This window comes from Parasteatoda tepidariorum, chromosome 8 (assembly GCF_982258835.1).
Source record: "Parasteatoda tepidariorum strain Cologne lab strain chromosome 8, Ptep-v5.0, whole genome shotgun sequence".
NCBI classification, from domain to species: Eukaryota; Metazoa; Arthropoda; class Arachnida; order Araneae; family Theridiidae; genus Parasteatoda; species Parasteatoda tepidariorum.
In genome coordinates this window covers 85,798,363-85,819,629 of record NC_141762.1, presented here as the reverse complement: position 1 = coordinate 85,819,629, position 21,267 = coordinate 85,798,363, and the positions used below count along the sequence as shown (strand labels likewise).

The 21,267-nt window shown below is 29.4% G+C and overlaps 1 protein-coding gene and 1 long non-coding RNA gene across 4 annotated transcripts; one reads left to right on the top strand and one right to left on the bottom strand.

The window, feature by feature from the left end:
- Nucleotides 1–2,706: 2,706 nt before the first annotated feature.
- On the bottom strand, nt 2,707–5,455 carry LOC147806486 (uncharacterized). Its single transcript, XR_015435920.1, has 2 exons — nt 5,318–5,455; nt 2,707–4,348 (listed from the first exon to the last, which is right to left on the bottom strand). It is a non-coding gene; the product is annotated as an uncharacterized LOC147806486 (long non-coding RNA).
- Nucleotides 5,456–5,609: 154 nt separating this feature from the next.
- On the top strand, nt 5,610–17,708 carry LOC107441655 (uncharacterized). Of its 3 annotated transcripts, none has more exons than XM_043054566.3 (2): nt 5,610–5,943; nt 12,310–17,708. In XM_043054566.3, the coding sequence occupies exon 2, from the start codon at nt 12,544–12,546 to the stop codon at nt 16,027–16,029; it is 3,486 nt and encodes a 1,161-aa protein (XP_042910500.2). In that variant the 5' UTR covers nt 5,610–5,943; nt 12,310–12,543; the 3' UTR covers nt 16,030–17,708. The 3 variants fall into 3 exon arrangements, with proteins under 3 accessions (XP_042910500.2, XP_042910494.2, XP_042910507.2); XM_043054560.3 differs by having other exon boundaries at nt 5,610–6,010; XM_043054573.3 differs by having other exon boundaries at nt 5,610–6,050.
- The last annotated feature ends 3,559 nt before the right edge of the window (nt 17,709–21,267 follow it).

Below are 21,267 nucleotides of genomic sequence, written 5' to 3'. Positions count from 1 at the left end.
TATAATTTCAAGATAAAAACATATCTCAGTTTTTACATAAGCATGTGAAAATCTAATATTTCATGCAGTCTTTCTGGTGGTTTGTGTTAGAGTGATAAATATTTGTTTCAAAACTATAATGTATGTTTCCGCAACTCTATCTCAGTACTATGACCCTTAGCAGTGAGTTCATTAACTTACATTATATTCAAATGTTCTGTAAATGAAATGAATATAATAATTTTAAAATCTAATATTTCATGCAGTCTTTCTGGTGGTTTGTGTCAGAGTGATAAATATTTGTTTCAAAACTATAATGTATGTTTCCGCAACTTTATCTCAGTACTATGACACTTAACAGTGAGTTCATTGACTAATATTATATTCAAATGATCTGTAAATGAAATGAATATACGTATATTGATTATCACTAAATGTCAAGTTTACTACTATGGATTGCAAATTCATTCAATTTCTTCTATTCTTTATGTAAGTCAATTTCATGAAATTTTGAGAAATTTTTTGTACTATTTAGAGATAAAAGAATTCTTTGCATGCATTCTGAGATGTATAAAGCAAGATTTTAGAAATGTTTAATTAATTTTTTTTAAGTACTTTGAAAACTCTGGTATTTGATAACTCCTTTAATATTTACGCGATTTCGTTATAAATTTGTTATATAGATAACTATTAATCTAACTAAGTAATAACTATTGTTATTTTAATTAAGTAAAGTTAATAAACTGTATACGATTGGAACAATCATTTGAGCAAAGCACAAAACGGGAATAAATTTAACTATTATAGGTTATATTCTCTAAAGAATAACTACCTCGTTTTTTTCCCACAAAAAATTTACTGAATTTAAAAAAAAAAATTTTTTTTTAAAGAAAATAAGATCAATGCAGAAAAGATTATATAGACAATATATAATTGATTTTATTTTGAACTAATATTTATCTAACAGATAAATTTTATTTAGATATAAAAAAAAAGTTATAAGGATAGAATATCTCTTTCTAAAACTAGATATTCATGTAAATAAACTATTTCAGCTTAAAAATTGGCGTTTAACTTCTAAATTCTTAGAGTTTTTCGTTGAGTTTTGCCGTTGTAGATTATTTAGAGATTTGCAAGTTTTTATTGGAGTTTTACTAATTTTAATTGAATTTAATTTTAGTAGAGAAAATAATGTTCCACTGCTCATACATTCTAAAAGAAAAAATAGTGGCACTATATAAAAATGGAAAATCCATCACAGAAATTAGTTGGGTATTGAATATGTCGTATTATACAGCTAGAACATGGCATTTGAGGCAAATAAATTGTATTTTTAAGTTGAAAATTCGTAATTTAAAGATATATATTTCGAAATAAATTCCTTATTACTTAAGTGTATTAAATTGTAATCAGCATCTGATTTTATTTTTAAATTTTTCATGTATTGTTGCAAAAAAAAATTAGTTTCTCAAAACTATTTGCATTATTAACTCTTTAAACGAACCCTCTATTTTTTTGTAAATTTATGTTAAACTACATTTCAGATTTTTTTGTAAAATAAAAGTTCATGGAGCCTATTATTTTTTATAGTTTGCCTAAAAGTAATTTGGTTTTTAAGACCTATGATGAGTTGTAAAATTTTACCTACAGTAAAGTATTGACCATTCAGTACTTATAAAAAACCGAATTAAAATTATGAATAATTTATAAACAAACGGATAAATATCCAAATATGCAAAAAAAAATTTTTTTTTATTCAGAGAAAGTACGTTTCTGTGTCCGATTTCGAAACTTAATAGTTAGCACTAAATAATTTTCATATATGAGGTCACCCTCAGGAACCATTAAGATTGACACTTAGTTTGTGAAAATCAGATCATTAGAACGAAAGTTATTGAGGGTGGTTATGAGGGAAAGTTATTATTATTATAATTATTATTTTTTTTTTGGTCCACTGTACAATGCTAACATGAATTCGCAGATATTCAATTGTTAATAGTTTTAGTAGTTCCTGTACTTAAGTGAAAAAAGAAATATTTCTTAAAAATGTGTTTTCTTTCTCACAAAAGAGAGAATAAAATTGCCTAAATATAGAAAATCGTTAAGTTGTAGCAAAATACGAGGATTTTCTTTTGAGAAACAGTAGAGTATGATGGGAGTAGTGAGGTAAGAGATTTTTCTATATTCCTCTCACACATCGAATATGCTATCAATTTAAGAGTAATTGTCTCTAATACTGGAAGTAGATTAATATCGTACTTGAGAGCTATGAAGACTTCGTAGTTCATTTTGTTATTTATTTTGTTTCATGAAATTTCTTCAATATTTTTTTAGATAAATAGTAATTTTTCTCCCTATTAATTTCAACAAAATTTTAAAATCACAAAAATTTCGGGACATCTATGGAAATGTTTAATAATTAAGAATACTTTCTTTATCTTATTTTTTTAAAGGAAATTAAGGATTACTTTGAGCCCTGATTATGTACTACTATAAAGCAGTTACATGTTTTGGTGCATGAAATGTTCTGTTATAATTTAATTTTCATAGTGTATTTCAATTATGATTACTTTTATAAAACTTAATTTAATTAGTTATGAAGTTAAGCTTTTAAGTATATTTAGAAAAATTCAATTTATGTTTAAAGGTAGTATTCCTCTTCATTTTATAAATTTTTTTTTAGTAAACACAAAGAGAAAAAAAAAAGGAAGAGAGAGAGACTAAGTCAGTAGAAAAATCATTTATTATAAAATGAAAACAATTTAGACATACATTTGGATCAAAAATACCACAGCTACCTACATTATAAGAAAAATCCAGTACATTTTACAAATTAAATAAATAAAATTTTTAGTCTATGAACAAAATGTAAAATTCTTCTTTTACAGGAGCTCTTTAAAAGCAGTTAAGATAAATAAAATACCAAAAGTAATACTTTTCGATGTGAGTGACAGTCATACATTTCATTCATAATTCTAAATATTTATTAGGATGCCTATTTAACTTTTGAAAGTTTTAGATTACAAGATATAAATATGATAGGCATGCTACAAAAATTTGAAAACAAAATGACAAAAATTTGACAACAGTTTAGAACAATCATGTTTGAAATTACAAAAGTGCTGGTATTTCTTTTTAATGTTAAGACACTTTATGTAATAAAATGAAACAAAACATTCTAAAATACTATTTATATTGCAATACCAGAGCCATTATAGGGGTAGAGGAAAACAGAGCCATATGACTAGATCTCAATGATTTTACACTGAGATCAGGGTAAACCCGAAAAAAAAATTGTTTTTTTTTCATTGCTTTTTATAACAAATCAACTCTAGTTATTAAGTTTATAATAGAATAATATTTATATTTCCATCACTTCTATATTCTGCGCTTTAAAATTTTTTAATTAACTTTTTTAAAAACATTTATTATTAGAAGAGAGAGATAATGTACTAAGGTGTTGAGTTAATCAATCACAATATAAAAAAAAGGATGATATAAAAAAATGCTACTATATACTTTATTAACTCAAATTTACCCAAGTACTATTAACTATATCATTAAAACAAATTAAAATGTTCAAAACATTATTTTAATCAACATTACTTTCAAGTAGTCAAAATGTATACTAGTCCAATCAGCTTTCTTCATAACATTCATTTGGGTCACCTAGAAATATCTATTTCTGTACTGAGGGACCAAAACTGGATTTTCAACAAGACTGACCTGGCAGTCGTAACAATACTCAGGTCAGAACTGTGAAAAATTCAGTCAATGCAGGAGCCTTATTTCCACATGTAACTGATGATGATGACAACCTAGAACAAAACTAAAAGCATTGCAACTGAATATACATAACACGAAGCACAATTTGTGTTACAATACAACTTGTGCTTTTCAATATTATTCTAAATTTTAAAAATATCACTTATAGTAGTAATGTTATCATAGCAGCATCAAACAAATAATAAAATATGTAAACAGAGAACTTTAACACATGTAAACTAAGTTTTAAAACCAACAATATAATAAAATGGGAATCAATATTTTTATTTGAATACCATTTAAGCATATTCATGCAAAAAAAGTTGATAATTTTATTGGGTATTTTAAAATCACGGTGCAAAATATTATTAATTTAACCTTTTCCTCATACGAAATTTAAAAGTGGTTTCCTTTCAACCTTGTATTATTAAAGTTATAACTCATTTGTCACTCCTTTTTCCTTTCAAATAACATTCAAGAAAATTCAATACACAGAAGTAATTTAACAAATTACACATAACTCCCACTTCAGACATACAGGCACACTGAGGTTGTTGAAGGAGCTTTAAAATAATGCGTTTTATGAGTTGATAAGAAAGTCAACCTATAACAAAACAACACATCATTACATTACAAGTGTTACATATTTGTGCTTCCTATCAACCATCAAAATTTTATTCTACTCCTTTCGTATTATTCCAAACTATAATATCAATTTTCAAAATGTCACTTATAGTAATGTTTAATAAGCAGAATCTCACAAATAATAAGAAATGTAAACTATATATAATATATTAACTCTAATTTACCCTAGTACTATTAACTACATCATTAAAACAAATTAAAATGTATACTAATCCAATCAGTTTTCTTCATAACATTCATTTGGTTCACCTAGATTTCTATTTCTGTAGGTACTGAAGGATCAAAACTGGATTTTCAACAAGACTGACCTGGTAGTCGTGACAATACTCAGGTCAGAACTGTGAGAAATTCAGTAAATGCAGGAGCCTTATTTCCATATGTAACTGATGATGATAACAACCTAGAACTAAACTAGAAGCATTGCAACTGAATATACAAATCACGAAGCACAATTTGTGTTACAATACAACTTGTGCTTTTCAATATTATTCTAAATTTTAAAAAAATCATTTATAGTAGTAATGTAATCATAGAAGCATCAAACAAATAATAAAATATGTAAACAGAGAACTTTAACACATGTAAACTAATTTTTAAAACCAACAATGAAAAAAATGTGAATCAATATTTTTATTTTAATACCACTAAAGCATATTCATACAAGAAAAGTTGATAATTTTAATGCGTACCTTAAAATCACGGTGCAAAATATTATTAATTTAACCTTTTACTCATAAGAAACAAAAAAGTGGTTTCCATCCAACCTTGTTTTATTACAGTTATAACTTATTTGTCATTCATATTTCCTTTCAAATAATATTCAATACACACACACAAAAATAATCTTTATAATTAACAACAAAAATTCTTGCTTTAAATAAAAACACAGATCCGACAATAATGCTAAGAAAAGTGATGAAAATGATACCTGCAATATGCAATGCTAGCCAGTAAAAATGTCGACACCAAGAGCTATTTTATATTAATTCAGCAAGCGCTGCAATACTAATGTCCAGTATCTAGAAATCACTTTGCATGAATAAAAATATTGTAGTAAAAAATATGTATTTCCTAGCGTATTCGTTACATCTTTCCAGCTCAAACATTTTCGCCATTTTCAATCACGTTCAAAAAGCGGGCATCCAAGCAGTTGGCGATAGATTTCGTTTGGCAATCACCCATTTCACCAGATCGCCAAAGTTTAGGGTTATAAGAGGGCGGTCAGCCAAGACAGTGCGAAAGGGATAACATTAATATCCTTAATATTTCTGTATCTCTTATTTTTTTAAAAATGATTCCTTTTATAATTAAATATTTTCAGACATCTAAGATTTCAACTGTGTCATAAAACAAATGGAGAAATTAAATAATTTAATAACCCAAACGCAGAGATCTTATGTACAGAAATAAAAACCAGAAGCGTCGTGAAAATCTGCTTCTAGTTTTCAAAAAGGGTAAAAGAAAGACAATTTGGTTATCTGTATTAAATCTTATTGAAATCAGATGAAAAGGATTCTAACCTATAAGCAAGATTTCTATTTTAAATCTCTCAGTGTATGTATTTGTCTACAGAAAAATGAAAGTCTGAACTTTGTGCCACCTATCCAATTTTTAAACATAAGTAAATTTTTTTTTAGTGTATTGCAGTGATGTATATTTGGGTATCAGTTTTCTAAATCTATGCATGTGCACAGTGAAATTTATAGTTGTGTTAAAAATTTGTTACAGATAATTGCATAAATATTGATAAATCAATTATATTTCACCATTGAAGTGTGTATTAATAAAATACACACTTTAAACTATATTGCCCCTTTCTGTCCATTGTTTGTTGACAATGTTACAAACATAATGCATCTTTTATTTAGCTAAACATGAAATGTGGATTTTTGAATATTATTTTTCAAGCCATAGTGTTTTATATTATATTTGAGATATTTTTGTTGAAGTTTTGACTTGTCAAACCATGTAATGAGCAATGAGAGATAATTCATTTATATTTGTAGTGAATGCACGGAATTTAAAAAAAAAAAAACTGAACACACTCAAAGTATGTAGCTTATAGCGATTCCGGGAGAACTACATATTAATTTTAAATTTTTGAAAGTTTAAAAACAGGATAAATATGATTGAAGGCCTAAGTATATACTCCATTATATACTCATACAGTATATACTCCATTACTGAAGTATCCGCTTGCTATAGTTTACTTAGTCAGTTTTACATTGTGGTTGTTCTAGAAAAAAGAGTGGTATTATATGTTTGAAACAAATTTTTAATAATGATTTTTTTTTTTTTGTATGCTTTATATTTATATTTTATGAAAATGATATAGGAGATTGAAATTTAAAAAAAAAAAAAAAAAAAAAAAACAGTCAAGAATACAGAAATCAGAATTTCCATGCTTTAAGGAAAATTTTAACTTTTAAAATGACAAAATTGTTTTAAATAAGCACGAAAAACTTGTTCGAAAGAAACGTGCCATAAGAAAAAAAAATTTTTTTTAAGTGTAATAGATAATTTTTTTTCATTCAGTACATATTGAAATAATTTATTTTTAACATTGAGAATAAAAGTAGGGTGACCTGGAGTAATTCCTGATCAAAAAACGCAAACATCTGTTTTGTGAAAAAACTATTCAAAATAGAATTTTAATATTTACTGGAAGTTTGAGGCTATATGAGATGAGTCCAATGCCACCTTCTTTTGTTTGAAAATCTAATTAGAATTTTAAAGATTTAAAGTTTTTAGTGATCAGGAATTACCCCTGGTCTTGATCATTTCTGGGGTAATTCCTGATCACTTCTGGGGTAATTACTGATCACCAGTTTTTATTGTAAAGGGGCTGTTTAAAAATAATTATATAATGGTAATTAACAAATAAACCAAAAAGATATGTTTAAGCAGCTAATAAAATGATTTATTTAAAAGCAAGAAGAACGATTAACACTTTAAATTTTCAAAAATCTTTGCATCGTGCTATACATTTTAGGCAATCAGCCAACTCATTCTCATGTTCTTCTGAAATATAAGAGAGTTCCCACATGGGTTACTTTTGTTGGATTTTTTAACTTCATTAAGGGAAAGTGTAAAGGTTAAGTTAGGTATGTCAACAACTCTGGCAGCAGCTCTCACACTGAAATTTTCATTTTCAATCATTAAAAGAAATTCACTAATTTTGTTTTCTAGAAGCTTAGTATCCTTTTTAGGCTTATAATTTCTCACCATATTTATACTAGGCTAATTTATAAACTTAAAAATTATTCTAACAATTATACTAGGCTAATTTATAAGCTTAAAAAATTATTCTAACGATGTGCACACATAAAATTAAGATAGAAGCAAGGTAAGACAAATCAGAAATGATGCAAATTAGAATACAGTCTTGTATACAGTTAAAAACAAATTTTGTGATGACAGTTAAAATATATTTTATAGTTGTTCCACTTAATAAATATGAACTGTTATTTAGGAAAAGACAAGTAGGTATTTATAAGCTATTTTATATGCTATTTATAAGAGGAAATGACAATGATCAGGAATTATCCCAGTGATCAATAATTACCCCATCTGTAGGGGGCAACTTTTGATATAGTTTTCCATAATCAATTCTAATGTTTACAGTACATGTGAAACAATTAAACAATAGCTTACACTACTTTTATATCAAAGAAAAAGAAAGTGACTCAAAATATTTATTATTAAGAGAAGGAGGGGGATCTTTGCAGAAATGTGCACATTTTGAAACCCATCTTTGAAATGGAAAATACAGAAAGCAGTTTAAAAGATACTTATTTTGTTAGATTAAACAAAAAATTATTATTAAGTAAATGTAGTTATACTCTAGTAAAGTGTACAAGCATTCTTGTCCATGTCTTAAATTTAAAAAAAAAAAAAAAATTTTAATGAAACTTAGGTGATCATTATTTACCCCAGAAACAGAGTGATCGTGAATTACCCCGGGTCACCCTACCAACATTAAAATAAAATGTTTTGATGATAATTATTACAGATTACAACTTTTGTGAGTGAAAACTTTTAAAGATGTCATAATAATATAAAAGAAAATTGCATTAAACTTTCGTATGATTGTTATTTGAATTCTGAAGGTAAAACACGAATTTTTAGAATGTTATTTGATAAGTGATTGAGTTCATTAGAATCCCTGTAATTTTGGGAATGGAATGATATGTCTTATAAAATAAATTTAAGTACTATAAATCAATAAAAATGTTTTTAATAATCTCATTATAAATTATTTGCAGATTTACATCAATCATTAGTTTTTTTGTTAGTTTAATTACTTTGCTCTTTTGTATCAATTATAAATTTTCTTCCATCACTTTTGATAATTTGCAATTTAATTGCATTACATGTTTCAGAATTTGACATTTTTTCACAACATTCACTTAAGAAAGTGTATTCACTTTAGGGCATAAAATGTTTGCTTTAACTGTGTAATATAAGAGTAGTTTAAGTAATTTAAATTTTGAGCTCTGTTCTTTTTTTTCTTCTTCTTTTTTTTCCATCTCATTAGTCAGTCGGAAGTTATTCTGAAAATCTGTCATTTTTTATCAATTGTTGCTTTTAAAAATTAATAAGGAATTTTAAGTTTTTAAACGCTAGATGTTTTGCTTGAGTTTTTAATTTTGAATTTTTTGAATGTGACTGAGTGGAATTATGATGAAAGGTTTAAATATCCCTTTCAGGAATATTTTAACAAGTTTCGTAATTGTAAACAATTTTTGCCAGGAGCAAATGACTTGCCTTTTGACATCATTGATAAAAGTGAATGTTGATTTTATTAGTAAGTTATCACAACGAAAACTAAGGGGGCATGAGAGTTACATAGTCAGCAAACGGCACATTCTGGTGAAGTAGGATTCTGTTCACAGTTTGTGCATTTACTTAATAGGTATATCACACGATGGAAATTATTGGCAGCAAAACCAACAAGTTAATCGCAAGCATTATCAATTGTTGCTTTTAAAAATTAATAAAGAATTTTAAGTTTTTAAACGCTAGATGTTTTGCTTGAGTTTTTAATTTTGAATTTTTTGAATGTGACTGAGTGGAATTATAATGAAAGGTTTAAATAACCCTTTCAGGAATATTTTAACAAGTTTCGTAATTGTAAACAATTTTTGCCAGTGACTTGCCTTTTGACATCATTGATAAAAGTGAATGTTGATTTTATTAGTAAGTTATCACAACGAAAACTAAGGGGGCATGAGAGTTACATAGTCAGCAAACGGCACACTCTGGTGAAGTAGGATTCTGTTCACAGTTTGTGCATTTACTTAATAGGTATATCACACGATGGAAATTATTGGCAGCAAAACCAACAAGTTAATCGCAAGCGTATCCTACACTTTCAACAAAAATTGTTCGAAAGTCGTGTGATATCGAAATCACAGCTGCCCGAAATATTGTTTTGCTTTATATATTCAATATGTTACTTAAACTGTGTATAAACGGGTGATTTAAGTAATTTAAAATTTGTGCTCTGTTCTTTTTTGTTTGTTTTTTTCATCTCATAAGTCAGGCTGAAGTTACTTTAAAAGTTTTTAAATGCTAGAGATTTTGTTTGAATTCTTAATTTTGGATTTTTCGAATTGGGACTAAGTGGAATTATGGTGAAAGACATAAATATCTCCCTCAAGAATATTGTAACAACAAGTTTCCAAATTGTAAAAAAATTTTGCTAGAATCAAATGAATTGCAATACCCTTTGAAATCATTGATTGAAGTAAATGCTGATTTTATTAGTAAGTTGTCAAAAAGGAAACTAAGGGGGCATATATGTGGTCAGCAAAAGGCTCATTCTGGGGAAATAGGATTCCGTTCACAATCCGTGCATTCACTTAAGAGGACGTTATACCCAGGAAAAAAATCCAAATTGTCAAAATCAGTGGTAAGTCTCGCACTTAGGTGCGTCTCCTTTAGGGAGGGAATAATTGGTACAGTGATTTATAATAAAGGGTCACTTAGACTGTTCCATCCATGGTATGAGGAAAACTGAACAATGTAAGCATTAGTTTCTTAAGGTCATTCTGCTTCCAGATTTGTGGTCTTTATTTTTAAACCGTTTTTAAATTTGATTATGAAATATCTAGAATAAAAGTTCTAATTATTTATTTATTTCAACTGAAAATGTAAATAATTAATAGGTGTTTACAAGATAATAGGGATCAATTTATATATTACAATTAATTCGTTTCAAATTAGAACACCAAGAAATGTATAAATTTTCATTTACATGTGTAGAATTAATGTTTGAAAATAATTAATTAAAGATACTTAGTTTTAATAATCAGAGCTATAAGAATATTTTAACAACAAATTGTAAAAAATTTTTGCTGAAAGCAAATGATTTGCAATATCTTTTGACATCGTTGATAAAAGTGAATGTTGATTTTATTTGTAAGTTGTCAAAAAGGAAACTAAGGGAGTATGATAGATCCATGGTCAGCAATATTCTATGTGGAGTTCCGTTGTAATAACTTATGAAAAAGAGAATAACAACACTTGGTAAATTGAGTGTGGAGTTGTAATGAATCAAGTCCATCAAAAAATGATTACTCAAAGCTGTGATTCGACATTTCCTGTGTGTGCTGATGCCATTTTAAAAATATTGCAATTTTGAAAACTATGTTATTTTTTATGGCAGTAACTCTCAAAAAAGCAATAAAGTCAGTCCAAATCTAAATATATTAAACTGCAATTATTCAAAAGTTTGATTTGATGTTTGTGTGTCAAATTATCAAGTTAAGATAAATGGGATTTTAAAGGATGTGAAAATTCGTTGCAGAAATTGCAGGGAAAATGATCAAAATAGGGCTTGGATTTATGATAAAATCGGGCAAATTGAACCGATTTTTATTTTTTTACATTAGGTCTGTAGCAAGATATCCACTTTAGTTTAATAGGGTTCAATATTTTGGTTGCTGTTTTCTATGCGTGCAAGATGACTATGCTGGTGCAAGAGCCATTTTCTATGTAAAACACTAATCAATAGAGATGATTGTGAGATACCAGAATAATACCAATTCTTTCTTTTTCAATGATGAAAATCCCGTAATTCCTGAAGAGATAATTTTTTCCAATTTTTTATTTATTTTTAAGAACAATTAAAAATTTAGCTTCTCTAAAGAAAGTTCCACATTTTAGTGTTTTCGTAAGCAAGGTATGAAAAAATAGAAAGAATGAAAAATTTGCCCAAAAAAGAAAATTTATAAGCTTTGTTTTTATCAAACAATATTTTTGAAAAATGCCATGTCAAAGAGGTGCCAGAACAAGTTTTTACAATTTTGGTTAGGCTTTATCATTAATGCATAAAATTTTGGTGTAGAAAGAAAAGCCTACGGATATTAAATAAACTTATGCCCACTTTTCTAAATTTTTATTTACAGATTCACAATAATAATCACAATACAGTACAGAACCCGTTATCCGGAAATCAGAAAACCGGAACGAAATTCGATAAATTTTCCCGCCATTTTTTTAAAAAAATGTTTTTTTTCCTCATAAGATTTCAGGATTTTTCTTTCTTTTTTGAAAGATGTTTACCTTACCATCATTTTAGAAATAATCATTAGTGTATTACTTCATCGTTTTTTCTTCTTTTTAAGATTATTTCCAAAAAAAAAATTTTTTTTAGTTGGGTTTAACAATAAAAAAACGGCTTTTCAGAAAACCGGAAAAATCAGTTATCCGGAATAACGATGGTCCCGATCGTTCCGGATAATCGGTTCCCTACTGTATATTGTTTCTGGCTGTTCTGGTGCATTTAAATAAATTAGAAAATTGCCCTAATCTTTGCAAAACATTTTTACTTATTCGCAAAATACACAACAATTACATTATTTTTATTTAAATTTTATGTAAACATAAAACTTAATTTATTTTTCTTATTTTTAGGTTTTGTAGAAATTTGGGAAGCATTTATGTTAAAATAGACTTGACTTATTTTTCCTGTCCGAAAGTCTGGAAAAATATCTAAATTTAGCTGCAATGAGGATTATGAGGATTTAATATTAAGAAATTATGACATTTCATCATTCTCTGCTTAATGAATCTATAAATTTATATCTAGAGTGATTTACATAAAAGTAATTTGATAAGTATCCAGGAAATTATTTATTCTAATTAAAGATGGAGAAAAAACGTAAAAGAAGTGTAGTAATTCCTGAAAAAATAATGCTTGTGATTGAACACGGAAGTTCTGATGAGTTTGATAATTTATTTCAAGAATTTGCTGGTTGTAATATAGTTTCTGATGATTTTTATATTAAACTATTACACACTTCTGCCCTATTTGGTCGCTGCGATTTGATTCAATTTATTCTTGGTAGAATAAATTACTTCAATAAGAAAATTGGTGTTAATGATGTTGATTTCGATGGCTGGACATCTTTACACTATGCAGCAAAAGGAGGTCAGTTAGAAGGAGTAAAATATTTGATTGAAAATGATGCCAATATCAATGCTAAAAGTTTTGCAAATGGAGCAAATTATTATCATATTGCAGCCAGTTATGGTCACAGAAAAATTCTGGACTATTTTTTAGATGGAGGTGGTAACATAGCCGAAACTGATAGTGTTGGGTCGTCGTTATTGCATTATGCAGCTAAAGGGGGTAATCTAGAGGTAGCAGAATTTCTTATTCACAATGGTGTTGATATTTATGTTAATGACTTTGAGGGTAAAAAGCCTCTTCATGTTGCAGCTAGTTATGGTCACAGCACAATTGTTAATTTTTTTATTAATAAAGGTATGGATGTAGATGTTGTTGATAAAAATGGTTGGACACCATTGCATTATGCAGCAAATGAAGGAAAGTTAAATGTAGTTGAATGCCTTTTAAAGAATAAAGCCAACGTTAATGCTGAAACAAAAGATGGAAGTAAAGCAATTCATTTTTCTTCTAGAGAAGGCCATCGAAAGTTAGTAGAATTCCTTCTTTGTAATAAAGTCAGTGTTAAAGATTGCAACAGTAAGAATGGCTGGACTGTTTTACACTATGCTACACTAAAAGATAATTTTGATGTTATTAATGATTTGATTTCCAAAGGAGTGAATATTCATGAAAAATCAATCAATGGAATGTCATCTTTGCATGTTGCAGCACAATATGGAAGTACTAATGCTGCAGAAGTATTGCTTAAACACGGAGCAGAAGTTAACGAGAAAGATGAACGAAACTGGATTCCATTACATTATGCTGCACATGAAGGTCATCTAAAAATGATTGAGCTTCTATTTGATGAAAATTCTAACATAACTAATCAATGTTTACAGGGTCTGAAGCCAATTCATGTTGCAACACAGAATAATAAAAAGGAAGTGATTGAATTTTTTATCAATAAAGGAGCTAATATAAACGAGGTAAATAGTAAAACTGGTTTGACATCATTGCACTATGCTGCAGAAAAAAACCTTATCAACATTATTCAATTTCTCATGGATAGAAATGCCAATATGTTTGCTCAGTCAAATGATGGACTGATGCCTATTCATGTTGCTGCTCTGAATGGTCACAAATGTTCTGTAGAGGCGTTCATTCAACCGAGAGCATACATTGATCTTCAGACTGATCAAGGTTGGACCCCTCTGCACTTTGCTGCATTGAAGGGTCATTTAGACTTGGTTCAGTTTCTTGTCAATAAAACTGCCTGTCTTTATAGTAAAATAAAAGATGGCTCGAAAGCTATCCATGTAGCTGCTGTGAATGGTCACAAAAGTATTGTGGAATATTTTCTTCATAAAGGTATGAACATAAATGTTTGCGATTTTAAAGGTTGGACACCTTTGCATGCTTGTATACCAAAAAATCAGTTAGAAATTGTTGAAGTTTTAGTTCAAAATGATGCAAATTTGCACGCAACGACCATGGAAGGTCTCTCTCCTCTTCTCATAGCTGCAAAGTTTGGTCAAATGGATATTGCGAAATTTTTACTTAGCAAGGGCTCTGATGTAAATGAGTGCTGTAAAAAAGGTTGGACGCCTTTATGTTATGCTGCATTCAGTGGTTCAGTCAAAATTATTAATCTTCTAATGGAAAGTGATGCTGAAAGTGATACAATTTCTGGCTATATAGGTAATCCTTTGCATATTGCTGTTTATGAAGGCCACATAAATGCTGTCAAAACTCTTGTTGAATTTGGAATTGATGTGAATTTATTTGGCTCTAATAATAACACACCGTTGGGCTACGCTGCTGAAAGAGGCCACTTGGAAATTGTTAAATATCTTGTAGAAAAAGGAGCAAATAATTTAAAAAATTCTAAAGGGAAAAAACCAATTCATATTGCAGCTGAAAAAGGTTGCATGTCTATTGTTGAGTATTTTCTTGATAATGGTGTTTATATTGATGATACAGATGGAGATGACTGGACACCTTTACATTATGCTATCAGAAGTCTGCAGTTTGATCTGGTGAAGTACTTAATAAATAGGGGATCGGATATTAAAGCCAGGAGTAAATATGGAGCTTCAGCTTTATGCATAGCTTCTTTGTATCGTCTACCTAATATTGATTATCGATTTTGTGCGTGCAGTCAAAATTATTATGATAATCAAGATGATTATTTTATACTCTGTGAACAGGCTAAGCATGATCATGAAAAAATGATTGATTTTTTGATTCAAAAAGGTGGATTAATCAATGATGCTTACTGTGAGGGTTGGTCTCCTTTACATTTTGCTTTTTATAATATATTTGGTAGGAATGTTGACTACATTATAAAAAAACTGATAGATGCGGGTTCAGAACTGAATATGCAAAATAAAAATGGAAGGACACCATTGCACATTGCTGCTAGAGTTTATAACATTAATGCAGCTAAAATATTACTAGATGCAAAGCCAGACTTAGATATACGCGATGGAAATGGTGATACACCTTTGCATATTGCTTGCAAGACTCGAAAGATAGAAATCATGAAACTTCTTTTAGAAGCAGGTGCTAGGTCTGATATTAAAGACAATAGTGGAAGAACAGTTGGTTTCTATTGTTTGCATAATTTCATGGATTTCAAAAATGGTTTTGCAGAAGAAGACAAAAATCGTCGGTATGCTAAAATTTTAGAAAAAATTACTGTCTTTACTGATATTGATGACAAGGAAAAAAAGTCTGCTGTACATTTAACATTGGAGAATTGTTGTAATTTCCGGTTTTGTTATTTTGTTTTGTGTCTTCAAGGCGATCTGAATGTGCAAGACATTAATGGCAACACACCATTGAATTTTATGACCGAAAGACTATCATTGGGACCGTGTTCTTTGAGCATTGCCACAATCAAATTATTTATTGACAATGGTGCATATTTCGAAATTAAAGACTGTCAAAGAATAGCTGATTATCGCCAAGTTCGAGACATTCTATTTACTGATGCAAACTTGTGTGCAAAATCTATTTTAAATAGTTTAAATTACAATTATTTGCCTATATTGTATAATTCCTCTTTATCTGCATATCTTCCCCCTATTGATAGCTGTAAAATTTATTTTTCTAACTCAGTGAAAAAAAGTGTTGAAATGGAGATATTAAATAAAGGCTATTGTGACGTTTCAAAAATGATGTTGCCTTTAAATTTCTTATCAATAAAGTGCCTTGCCAACCATTATAAAGAACTCTGAATTTCTAGTTTCAAAATAATGGTTTCTACCATTTTTACTACATTTGCATTTGTTTCAAATTTCTTAAGATTTTCCACAGCTATTGAAATTTTTAAACTAAAATTATTTCTGTATAACAAATGGTATTGAATAGTGTTTCTAAAAGTACATAAATGAGTTAAATATTACATCCAGAAATAGATTTCTTGATTGATGATTTGCATGTTACAGACTATCTGCAATTGAATTGAATGATAATAGGCCGATAAGCTTTAAATAAAGCTTATCTAGAAGTAGTTATTTTTGTCAAAGAGATGAATATTAATCCAGAAGTGGATTTCTCGTCTAAAGATTTGCAGATTACAATTTAATTTTTCGATAAAAACTATTGAATTAAAGAAAGCAATTAAATTAACTATTTGAACTGAAACAATTGAATTAAAGAGAGGTTTAATAAGAGTACTGTCTTAAAAAAATTCTCTTTTGATCAGCTATAATGACTATTAAGGAGGACTCGAATTTCAGTTTTTTGTGAATAAACTTTTATTTTTGAAAAATATGACGTTGAAAATTTCCTTAAAAAGCACTAACCTAAGGTAAAGTAAATGAAACCAAGAAAGTCTGTTAAAAGTAAACAAAAAAGTTACTGTGGTAAACATAATATATAGTTTGTTTATGTAAAGAACTCCCCTAGCCATTCGTCTGAAGCAGTGGCGGTGACTATGGTTATGAGGTTTAACTATTTCAAGTAAGGGTATCGGGTCAAAATTTAAGATAGGGTTTGGCTCTTGTCGGCGAGAGAAAGGGAATCTGGTGAGGGAGAAGAACCCCTCTTTTCTTGTTTCCATAGCAGCAGACGACGACCTTAAACTTCGTGGCGAGGGGAGTTATTTCCATAGACAAACTGTAGTTTAAAGCAAGCCATGCTTTTATTGTTTTTTTTTTTTTTTTTTGTTCTCTTATGAGCTATTGCACTGTTATGAATTTTATTAGGTTGGTTATAAAATATCTCACAACATGTTTTTACACTAAGTATTTTATCTGTTACAGTAAACATTGTGCTGTGATAAATAGGTAGTTTAAAAAAGGACTGTGTCTTTATTTTTGTATTGCTTATATAAGTCATAAATATTTTTTTTCTTAGTGTTGTAATCTTAATACCTCAAAAATAACTTTTTTCCTCACCAAAATTTTAAGATAAAAAGAAAGCTGTGTGCTGATCACAAAACATACCTAAAACAGTTTCATCTAAAATTTGGAAAATGTAGTGAAAAGAGTGCTTGCACTATTGAATATCCAATTTTGTAAAAATAATGTAACCATACAAAGCATTTTTGGCATAAAGTATAAAAAGGATGCTTAAGGTTAAATGAACTGAAAAGAAAAGTGTTTTGCTTATGAATTTTTTCATCCAAAGAAAGAAAAAACTTGAGACAGTAGTAATTTTCTTTAAAATAAATTATTTAAAAAGAAGGAAAGTGCTATTTAAATTAAAGTTTGAAAAAAATATGAACTGATGTTTCTGTCAAAGAAAAATACTTAATGTTTGAAAACCTTGTTAACAAGATGATTCGAATTTTGGTTCTAAGTTTTTCAACAAGATGATGCTTAAATTCAAGGTGTTTTCTGTGGAGAAAAATGATTTTATTATGTATAAAAAAGATCTCTCTTTAGAATTAAAGAATTTTGTTGAAGTGTGATTAAGTGTTTTTTCTTAGCTTTCTGGTGCTGAAAAATTATTTTTGAGCTTTGTTTTGAGTGCAAATTTTTAAAAAAAAAATCTTTATTATTATATATTAATATTCTTTTATATTTTTTACCACCTGCTGACAAAACGTATTTTTGAACCATATAAAAGAAATAATTGATCATAAATCATTGATATCGTATTTAAATTAAATTTAAAAGTGTCTATTACCCATTGACAAAATGGATATTGGTCTGGATTTCATAGCGTCCTCACTTTTCAACTACAATAATCTGGAGTAATAGTAAACAGCGCTATGGCGACCGCTGCTGTTTGATACTTTTTTTCAAAATTCTTTTTTCACATTAAATTTTGTTGTGCATTAAGTTGGCGAGTTTATTTTTGAGATATAATACCAAAGAGATCCCATAAATACTTCTTGAGTTGTGAATGAAAGATAATTTCATCATTTGAACTATATTTTTATTTGTATTGTTTTATTTAAGAATCAGAAATTTCAACCTTCAGTTCAAACTGGATAATTTTCAATACTAATTCAGGTGAATATCACAAATAATGGGGGTCCAAACTGATTGACATGGTCCCAAAAGTTAGAGTTGAAGCAAGAAAAAAACGATGTCAAGGCCTCAACTTACCGAGGCTGAAAAAGCCAAAGAACGTAGACGGGAACGGTGATAGCGGATTGCGCTAATGCAGTGTTTCTCAACGGGGGCGGTGGAAGTATGATTAGGGGCGGTGAACTTGTTTCGGGCGACAGGGGGGCGTTGGGTGTATTTTGGGCAGTAGGGGGTTGTCATTCAAATTCAATTTTAAAACTTACAAATAAAATTATTAAATTAAGATTTATTTAATAAATAAAATCAATCTAAAATTAATATTAAAGAAAAAAAAAAGTTAATATAGTAAATTAAGACTATCCGATACACCATTTGTACCACCAATAAAACGAGCTTATACAACACCTATTCTTCGATCCGAACCAACAGAGAGCAGCTCATGCGTTTTTGAGTCTGATTCATTCAAGCTATTTCGCAAATCACTCTGACTCATTCAAGACATTTGGCGGGCATTAAAGTACATACGCTTTCAGTATGAATGTTTGATTTGACACGTGTTTATGATTTTTGTCGTTAGCTTCCTTACTGTTTTTTCCCCTCAGTTTCGATTCGATCTCATTGCTTATTTGGTGAATTAGTTCTTTACCATAAAATATTTATTAATTTGGAGAAATAGTTAAATTTTCTTTCATCGTTAGTATTTTGCTGGCACCAACAACGTAAGTTAACAAGAAGAAATGTCATCAATACCGTACCACGTACTTGAAGTTTGGATTTGTTCAATCGCTGTTGAACTCTCAACTGCCCATGTGTTTACTTTCTGACAAAGTTTTACCTAATGAGACAATGAAATCTTCCCATTAGCAGGAGCATTTGCAAAAAACTTATTCTGACAAATAAAATAAGGATTTGTAATTTTTCACGAACATCAAAGACAAGTTCCTGAACGCACTTTCGGTCTCAGGGTTACTAGCAACCTCATCACAAAAATGGATTGATATCTTTTTATAATATATCAAAACTTTTTGCTAAATCTGGAAAAGCTCATACCATCGGAGCAGAGTTGATACTAACGGTCGTCAAGGAAGTTTTAGAAACAGTTTTACACCATCCAGCAGCATCCAATGTAATCAAATATCCCATTAAGCAACGATACAGTGCGGTAACGAAATGATGAGATGGCTGAAGACGTTGAAGTTTCCTTATGCAAACTTTTGATATCCAACGAATTTTCCCTTCAAGTTGATGAATCAACCTTGCCATGTAATGTAGGCTTTATTGTGAGCGTAGGTCCTGTTTGTAAAGGTAGAAAAAATCATTGAAGATATGCTTTATGCAAGAAACTTGATTGTAGATACCAAAGGTAAATCTATTTTAGATACTGTCAAAGATTATTTTACAGAGAAAAACATTCCTACTGCAAATATTATCTCGATTGCCACTGATGGAGCTAATGCAATGTTGAGTCGACATCGTGTGTTTATAGCCCTTTTGAAAAGGGAAATACTAGATATTTTAGCTGTTTACTGCATGCTTCACAGACAGCATTTAAAAGGAAAAAATCTCAGCGACCGTTTGCATCAGTCATTGCAATATGTCATGTCTGCTGTGAACAAAATTCACAGTAATGCTCTCAACGATTGATTATTCAGACCGTTGCGTATGATGAAGAATTCAATCGCTTGCTACCGCACACCGAGATTCTCTGACTTTCCAAAGACGCCTGTCTCAATAGGTTTTGGAATCTTTTCGACTTTGTTCTTGAATTCCTCGAAAACAGAGATGTAGCTCTGAGAGACAGATTGCTAGAATTTAAGGAAGACTTTGGCTGATTTATTTGCAAAATTTAATGCCATTAATTTACAACTTCAAGGCGATGAGCTCAATTTGATCCCTACAAAATCAGTTATTTCTGACTTTCTAAAAAAACTAATTTTGTGGAATCAGAATTTTGGTTGGAATGAGTTCAGCTAAGCAGGCGAAATTCGCTCTGATGGTGAACAAGAATATTGTGAACACTTTGACTCCTTGCACATGGACTATTCTGACCGTTTTAAAGCTGTTTTGTTCCATTGAAGTCCCTCAATGGGGTTATTGGGTTAAGATCCCTTTTGTGAATATTGAAACAGCAGAGTTTCAGATTTATGAGGAATTAGTCGAACTTTCAACTAAGGAAACTTTGAAATGGTGATCGTCTCACAGAATTTTGGCTTCAAGGTAACATAAGTCACCCCTAACCTGGACTATAGACTATCGTTAAAAAAATTTTTAAATGCCTTCCCTTCCTCCTACCTTGTCGAACGTGGATTCAGCATCACTAAAAGTATTGAAACGCACGTTAAGAAACTGGCTCTGAACCATTGAGTGCAATCATCCCACTGTCATAGTTATTTAAATGTTTCGTTGATACTACTTTTTAGTGTAAAAAATTACTTTGGGTGTTTTTTCAATCATTTAATTAAGAATAAATGATTCTTTTTAAGCATAGGTTTCTTTGTTGTATTTTTTCACTAAACACATTTATTTTAATTACAACAAATAGACTGCAATTATCAGCAGTGAGAAAAGTATCGAGTTAATGTACACATTATTTTTTTAAAAAACCAAGCAAATTTAAAAATTAATAGCTTAATTAATTCGCTTAAAAATTGCTTAATGTTGTCTCTTATACTTCAGCACACCTCCATCCGTCCCCTCTAAATAACTGGATTTTCACAAAGGGGGGCGTTGAAATATTTTTCGCTCCCTAAGGGGGCAGCAACGAAAAAAAGGTTGAGAATCTATGCGCTAATGGTTTTCTAAAACATTTTGAACTGCGCTGATAACATCTAATTCACCTTAAGAAAGGTTGGCGGACTGCGTTTAAGGTAACCCTTATGACCATCCCTCCTACTTCAATCATGCAGTAAAACAATTTCGTCGTCTCGCCAATATTGTTCGCCAGAAGCTAGTGTGCTGTGGGAGGATATGCCAATAAGTGTTCCTCCATCTTTT

Bases quoted from the DNA above. Each gene is read 5' to 3' on its own strand.
- LOC107441655 (XM_043054566.3), top strand. From the start codon at position 12,544: ATGGAGAAAAAACGTAAAAGAAGTGTAGTAATTCCTGAAAAAATAATG.